This window comes from Nicotiana attenuata, unplaced genomic scaffold (genome assembly GCF_001879085.1).
Source record: "Nicotiana attenuata strain UT unplaced genomic scaffold, NIATTr2, whole genome shotgun sequence".
Lineage (NCBI taxonomy): Eukaryota > Viridiplantae > Streptophyta > Magnoliopsida > Solanales > Solanaceae > Nicotiana > Nicotiana attenuata.
In genome coordinates, this window is record NW_017671651.1 from 118,132 (window position 1) to 126,731 (window position 8,600).

Here is an 8,600-nt window from a genome sequence, read left to right on the forward strand (position 1 = left end):
TGACTCAAAATCATGCCCGTTTTCAAACCATTTTCTACCATTTCCCCGATCTTAATCGCCTCTGCAAAAGGTTTGCCCATGGCTGACATCATATTCTGAAAGTAGTCTGCTTCCTGGGCTTGAAGGAAAACAGTGACCATCTCTACCTCATCCATCGGAGGCTTCACTCTTGACGCCTGTTCGCGCCACTTAATTGCATATTCGCGGAACCTTTCTGAGGGCTTTTTCTTTAGATTCGCCAAGGAGTTCCTGTCTGGCGTGATGTCTATGTTGTACTGAAATTGTCGAACAAAGTCCCGGGCCAGATCGTCCCAAATATGCCAACGCGAGACATCTTGGTCCATATACCACTCTGAAGCGATGCCAATTAAGCTTTCCCCGAAATATGCCATCAACAATTCTTCTTTGCCACCGGCTCCCCGTAACTGATTGCAATACTTCTTCAGGTGAGCAATGGGGTCACCGTGTCCGTCATACTTCTCAAATTTTGGTATTTTGAACCCTGACGGCAAATGTACATGCGGGAACATACATAGGTCTGTATAGGAGACACTCTTTTGCCCGCTCAAGCCTTGCATATTTTTAAAGCTCTGCTCGAGGCTTCTCATTCTCTTTGCCATCTCATCCTGCTCTGGGGCTTTGGGGGTTTTGTCCTGCCCCGGTGTAAGCTCGTATGGTGGCTGCTGAGAGTAGGTATATTGAGTATAATAAGGAGGGTCAACATAAAAGACGGGATTTTGGAATATGAAAACTGAGGGGTCGAAAGCATGCTTGGGTAGTGATGGTTGTGTGGTTGCGGAGCAGGGTGGAGCCGTGAATATGTTGGGAGCAGCTCCGGATGGGAACACCTGGGGGCGAACCTCAGAAGGTGTTCCTAGGAGGTGAGCAGTTATGGTAGGTTGCCCCAAAGGAGTGTTTGGGTGGCTAATGGGGATAGTAGCACCTCCAGATCTAGGAAATAGCTCCGGGAATCCGGGGATGGTGCTTGGGGGTTCCTTTCCATTGTTCCAAGCATCCTACATTTCCATGAGTCGCAAGCGCAATACCAGATTTTCTTCAGCTGTAAGGGACTCAGAGGCCGGGACCCCCGAGATGGGGCTGTCTTCGGGTATGGGGATTGCAGGCAGAGTCATTTCAGATGACATCTCTGTATTTCCTTTGGATCTGGTGAAATAGCGATGTGAGGCCAGCTTACCACAAACCAACCACTGTTTCTAAAAAGCTCAGCTGGAAATGGACAGTAACAACGGTTAGTTTTGAAACAAATGACAGATAGGTAACCGCACGTTGGAGTGTGATGCACCTATACAGTTAAATGAATATCTACATGTTTGCTTCGGTTGCATGCGTCATCCCGGCTTTTCTTTTGTTCCCTTCGCTTTTCTTTCTCTTTTTGTTTTATTTTCTCTCATTTTCTTTTCCTTCTTCTCTCTTTATTTCATTTTCCGCTCTTTTCTTTTCCTTGGCCATGGTTTCTCTCTCAATGCTTTATTTTCTTCTTCTGCGTTTTTTTTTCTCTTGTTTTTCTTTCATTTATTTCCTTCCTTCGTACTTTCTTTCTCTTTTCTCTCTCTTTTTTCTTAGGGTTACGGTCGAATCTTATGTTGATTGCCTACGTATCATGGCCCCGCATGAATCAGACCAAGCGTAGTTCTTGCAAATAAGGTGAATAAGCTAACTCTTTTTTGTGGAATTTTTGAAAGAAATACTTTAAAAAAGAAAACAGGAAATATGTATTTTTTTGATTTTGATTTTGATTTTTCTTTTGATTTTTTTGAAAGAAAGACTTCTAAAAAAATTCTTTTTTTTATTGAAACTTTGGGAATTTTTAGAAGTAAAAAGAAATATTTTTGTTTTTTTTTCTTTGTTTTTTTTTATTTTGAAAGTTGCCTCTTAATTTCGGAAAAGGGACTTTTACGAAAGAAGTTTTGGATTTTAGAGCAAAAATATTTTCGGACTCAATTTTCAAATTTTTTTTAATATTTTTTTTATTTATGAAAGAAAGATATGACTTATTTTGACTTAAAAAGAAAAGTGATTATTTTTGCAAACTGTTCTTTATCTAGAAAAACAAGGAACTGGTTTTGCAGATACGGCCTTTCAGCACTTCTAGGAGGAAGATTTTAAGGCTGTGCCTGCAAACCATTTAAAATGACTCAGTATGGCTGTTCTTGCAAAAACAGCCTTCCGGCGTCTTTTTGGGGACATTCGGCTTATTTTAAAACAAGAATGACATCACCCGATTTATTTGACAAAAAATTAAAATTTTGGTATTTTTGGCTATTTTTGCAAAAGGGTGGTTGGACCCGATGAGGGTTGCCTACGTATCTCACATCCGGTGAGAATCAAACCAGCGTAGTTCGGTCAGACCAAGAATAGAGTAAATAAACTAACTCTGTTTTTTTTTTTTGAAAGAAATGATTTAAAAGAAGAAAGGAAATATTATTTTTTGATTTTTGATTGATTTTTATTTATTTTTGAAAGAAAGACTTCTAAAAATTCCTTTTCTTTTGATTGGAACTTTGGGAATTTCAAAAGTAAAAAGAAAATATTTTTTGTTTGAATTTTCATTTGTTTTCCTCTTTTTTTTCTAAGGAAGAAAGAAAATATTTTTGGATTTTGGATGTAACCTCTTAATTTTCTAAAGAGGGACTTTTTTAAGGTATTGACACTAACAGAATAGAGAGTCTCAACCAGTGAGCACATCCACAGAGATAAGAAGAGGGGTTTCGTAACAATTTTATATATACAATTCAGATAATATCAAAGCGGTAAAACATTTAGTACATATAGCATGGAACATGTAGAAAAATCAGATAAAGCCAAATATAACAATTATACTATGCTCGAATTCTTGAACCCTGAATCGAAATTCTGGGTTCGTATCCCCAGCAGAGTCGCCAGAGCTGTCACACCTCCTTTTTTACACACCTACCCCGAAGGATAATGTATAAGGGAGTTTTTCCATTTAAAGTGACATTATTCGAAATGGGATTATTTATTTATTTAGAGTCGCCACTTGGGATAGGTTTGGCTTTTGGTGTCCCAAGTCACCGATTTAACTTGAATCCCAAATCGAGGAAAATTTATCGACTTCCCATTTGGAGTCTGCGAACCAGAAATTCTGAATAAGGAATTCTGTTGACCCGAGGGAAGGTGTTAGGCACCCCCGGATCCCGTGGTTCTAGCACGGTCGCTTAAATTATTATAAATGGCTAAAAAAAATCTAATTTTTATACATACTCCAACCTATAGTGCAATTTTATAATTATTTATCGCTTTTAGTTAAAATATTTTAAGAAAGTGAACGTCGTTTAAAAACGTATCTTCGGATCACGTCACATGAAATGCACTCGGATCCTCGGCACATTCTTATTCAACGTTTTGGGATTTGGATTTGGGTTGCATGAAATGCACACCCGTATTTAAGAAGGTAAAATTATTAAAAACGTGCCTAAAGCGACTAACGGGTTATTAACTTTGCGGGAGGCCGCGAAATTCACTAAACGGCATGCCCGGATTCTAAGTATTTTGATATAAGCATTTAATGAGGGCCCCGCAATTTGTGTGTTTTGTTTGGCGAGGCTCATCTCACTTTATTATTTAAAGGCCAAACTAAAGTGACCTATGATTTTCTATTTTTGTATCTAATAATAAGGAAATAGTCCTAATTAATTAATGTCATAACATCTGGGCCCCAAGTTCAAGTCCGGGTTCAAACAAAAGGAATAGACCTCTTAATTTGAACCTGCTACTTAACTCGAGAACCTGATGTTACAAACTAGACTTAATGAACCTAAGGGAATTATAGCCTCCGGCACATTTGGGCTTCAAGACTGATTCAACCAAGTCCATGAAGAACAACCCAATAAGAGGTCCAAATTTTGATTGCAGACGGGTCAAGTGGCCTGGGCCTGTGATAAGCCCAATAGCGGATACCAGTTTCATTTTTGGACTGGCTAACATCTTAACGGGCTGTTACATATATGTATTTAAATCAAAGACCAAATCAACCAAATGTTGGGTTAATCTAAGAAGTAATTGACTTTGAAATTGATTTTTTGTTAACATTGATTCGAGGCACAATCAGTTAGGCTAGCGGTCCAACGTATCAGTCCATATTGTTCCAATTTAATCCTCAGATTCATATGACACTATATTTGACTCTCTGTTAACTGCTCCTAACAATCAGATGTCCAATTATTGATTACAAAAGGGAAATATACGATTTCAAGGGCACTTCTACGTACAGAACATTTCTAATCAAAACTAACACAATGAATATCAGATATTTACACATCAATGAATATCTAACTATGGACATGCGATAACAGGGATTTAAACATCCAATGTCAGCTTAATTAACTGTGCTTAAACACACATTGAAGTCCAACACAACCCTAGATAATCGAACTAGTACTGAAAATCCATTAATAATCTATTAACAATCCATTGGCAATCCATATTCTCATTAATACAATTGAAATTATGGTTCAAATGAATCAGTCACACGAAAAGTCTAAACTAAGCAATAACAGTAAAGTTCAGGTGCAAGCATGTATTCCTTTATCATTTATACTTCATACTTGTGGTCTACAGGTGAAGGCAATCTTCAGCATCACTTGAGCATGAGAAAATACCTGGATTACAATGACATAAAGGAGAAGAGGAGGGTCAGCAGCAATTTGTTGAACTAAAGGCAAACATCATGTCACAACAGCTCACAATCAGCCTCAAACCCAGGTTCAAAATGCAAACGAAATCCAGGTATTTTCTAACCAAACCCAAACCCCTTTGTCCTAGTTAGAATTCAATTATAGTTAACTAAGGAGTGATTCATTCAGCTATATCCAATCACCAAAACTAAAATTTAACTCTAATTAATATGTAACATTGAACTAATAAGCAGTAAACTGTTAAGAACCTAGTAAAATATCATATAATAACACTCAACAAACCTATGATTAACTTACATCAATAAGCAAACTACAGCACTAATTCATCAATATGTCAACCAAGCATGAATTCAACAAGTAACGATTAAACACTAATTCATGAATTTAGACTACTATCAGTAAGAACAGAGGAGGAATCAAAAACAAAAATTTAAACGACAAAACCACAAGTACTGATTACTGCCAAAAAGAGTATAAGGAAAAGATGAACAAATTAACAGAAACAAATGAAAATTATATTCAAACTAACTAAAGAAATAGGAGAAACTCACCTATGCAAGGCTGGAATGGAGATTGAAAAATCGATTCGAGCCCCGGAATAATGTTAATCGTTTGTTCTACTCAAAGAACAAACGAAAACGTTATTTCATGACTCGAATCCAATACCAGACTCGAAAAATCAGGCAAAATCGAGCAAAAATGAACTCCTAGGATTCAACCTTCTTTATGATTCGAGATTCGAGCAGTTCCGGTGATGTTTGAAGGAAACCAATGAGGGATTCAAGAAGAGGGGAACCAGGAGAGTATAGGGTGTATTTTTGGGGTCATTTGGTGAACTAGGGTTTTTTCACCGGAATTTCGATTTGAAATTCGAAGCTTTCGGTGAGGATTTGAGGGAATTTAAAGTTAGATATGGAAAGGGGAGGAGGAGAGGAATCAACGGTGTAATTTTAGGGTGATTTGGAGCATCGCCACCGGCGGAGGCGATTTCCGGCCGGCGGCGGACGGTGGAGGACGGCGGAGACACGGCGGGGTTACGATGGCGTTACGCCGGCGTTATAGGGAGGGGGGTGTACGAGGATGGAGGGTAATGGTCTAGGGTTAATGAGAAATTTTCAGACATTTTTATGTCACATTGAGATCCATCAGAGGCCGTTGGATTGAAAATAATAGACGGCTTGGATTGACTGGCTATAAACGACGCCGTTCTAGGCGTCCCCGGACCGGATCAGGGGTTGGGTTGGGCTGCCTTAGCCGGATTTGAGGGGTTGATTGGGCTAGAATTGGATTTGGCTCAATACAAACTGGCCTGATTCTTTTATTAATTCACTCTTTTCATTTGTTTTCCTTTTTATTTATTTGTTTATGTATTTCTTGCAAAAAAAATAAAAAATAAAAAAATAACAAAACCTACTTTAACTCCCAAATTTAGACTAAGTAATTTTCTAAGAATAAACTAAATCCTAATTAACAAGGAAACTAAACAAAAAATGTAAAAGATTTATTTTTTGTTATTTTTCTCTTATTTTAGTAATATTAATTAACTAGCAAAACTAAAAATGTAAAATTGAATTCTAAATGCAAATGCACTATTTTTGTACCTTTTTTTTTATGAATTATGGCAACTAAAAATGCACACAAAATGCAAACAAGACACAAAATCATGCAATTAATTCCTAGAAATTCAAATAATAAAGAAAAATCCTAATTCTAAGGAATTTTATAGGAGTAGTTTAAGCGTGGCGAAAATCACGTTCTCACAACAGTTGGTGTAGCTATTCGTTGAAGGCTACTTTCTTCACTATCTACATAATGGTTGATGGTTGGGCTGGAATTGCTGCAGAGATTCTTAGATTGGTTCCATTAGTTATGTTTCATCTTAATAATACGTTTCTAGTAAAGACAGATTAGGATAGAGAGCTGGCTACAGATTCTGGTTCGTTGAATTTCTCTGTATCAGAACCTCGCATACAACTGTACTTCCTACTAGGCCTTGTGTACTCAGTAGTCACAGCCCTACTCCTGCCGTTCATCATCGTTTTCAACTCAAGATATATCCATCAGTTGAGATTTGAGGGATTAGATTCTCTAAATCCCTAAATATAAGTTCAATCCGGATAGGAGGGGAGAGAGGAAGGGAGAGAGGAGAGAAAGAATGAAGCCACAAATTATGGATCGGGAGCCTTTTAAGGTGGATTGTATATATTTTGTAAACAAAACTTGTTTATGCCAGGTAATTAGCTAAACATGGACATTAAGGGTAATAAAGTTTCAAATAGTGTATAGGTATGAAAAAATCCTTCTTTTTCTTACTATTGAATATGGTAAATTCATAATTTGAAGCTACACATTAATTGAAAGAATAATATACTGTCAGACCTCTCTATAGCATCATCCTCATATAACAGTACTTTACTATAAAAGCTAAAAAAAATCGGAACTAAATTTCATGTTCTATTATAATATATATTTTTTTATAAAAGCAATTCGCTATAACATACAAAAATATTTGAAACAAGCGAAACTGTTATAGAGAGGTTTGACTGTTTAAAATTTTAAATTGTTCAAATATGGAGCATATCATGTACACTGTATATATGACGGAGAACAAATCGAATTGGGTTAAAATTTCAGAATTAAAGTGAGCCCCTTGTAGTTTGACTAGTAAAGTCATTAGTAGTTATTATCTTAAAGAGTTACAAACTAACCAGTTTCATTTATCTTTTTGTAGGTTAGCATAACTTATAGGTTGTTTGGCCATGTTTTTTTTAGCCAATAGTTTTTTTTTTTTTAAAAATTAAAGTGTTTGGTCAAATTTTTAGAAGAAGAAAAAAGTGTTTTGAGTAGAATTAGAAGTAGTTTTTGAGATTCAGAAAAAGTAGTTTCTTTGAAAAATACTTTTGAGAAAAATATATTTAGAAGCACTTTTTTAAAAGCTTAGTCAAACATTAATTGTTGATCAAAATTATTTTTCAAATTTATTAACCAAATACAAACTGCTACTACTTTTTATTTTTCAAAATAAGCTGATTTTAAAAGCGTAGCCAAACATGCTGTTAGATAGAGAATACCAATTAACAGGATATACTTGTCATGTTCTGAAGGTTTAGACCTTTTTTTTTAGAATAAAATATTTTATTTAATTTAAAAGCAGGTTACATAGTTCCAGTAGCATTATCTGCTGCATTACAAAGAGCCTCGAGGACATTCACATTCCCCATTTCGGCTAAACTAAGACAAGTAGTGAGTTTAGTTTCTTAGTCAAATACACACAACCATACTTATCCATTGCTATATTATTTAATACTAAGGGCAATGGATTAACAAAAACCTATTTCTTCCTTTCATGCTTGAGCCCATCCTTTGCCATTTTATGAGCTACCTTGTTTCCATCCCTGAAGCTATGGATGATTTTCGGGTGCCTCAGCTGGTGCATTAACCACATGCAGTCAGAAATAATTGATGTATAAGACAATTTGTTCAAAAAAACTGCATGGATGAGGTCCGTTGCATCTGTTTCCACTATCAATGGTGAGAGTCCATGATGAACGACTGTCAAGAGCCCAAGTCGTAGTGCTTCCAGTTCAGATTGGAGTGGTGAGGTAGACGGTTTTGAATCCTGGAAACCTAGTATCCAATCTCCTCTATGGTTTCTGAAGACCCCTCCTAATCCACCCATGTTCAACGTTCTTTTGAAAGCGCCGTCAATGTTCAACTTAAAATAATTATGGGGTGGTTTGGCCCAAGCAATCTTTATAGCTATGGAATGAGTTGAAGCAGCTTCCTTAGATGTTAGATGGAAGTATTCTAGGGCTAGGGAGATAGCATGGGAGTGACTGTAATTTAGAGAAAGATTGTTATGGTTGTTATTGTTTCTCTTTGACCAAATGGACCAAATAACGAAGGGCAACAAAAAATCCCAGG

General features: G+C 36.5%; 1 protein-coding gene across 1 annotated transcript; it reads right to left on the reverse strand.

The window, feature by feature from the left end:
* Positions 1-8,007: 8,007 nt before the first annotated feature.
* LOC109209504 lies at positions 8,008-8,355 on the reverse strand. The gene has a single exon (XM_019372785.1). The coding sequence runs from the start codon at positions 8,353-8,355 to the stop codon at positions 8,008-8,010; it is 348 nt and encodes a 115-aa protein (XP_019228330.1).
* Between the last annotated feature and the right edge of the window lie 245 nt (positions 8,356-8,600).

Bases quoted from the DNA above. Each gene is read 5' to 3' on its own strand.
- LOC109209504 (XM_019372785.1), bottom strand. From the start codon at position 8,355: ATGGGTGGATTAGGAGGGGTCTTCAGAAACCATAGAGGAGATTGGATA.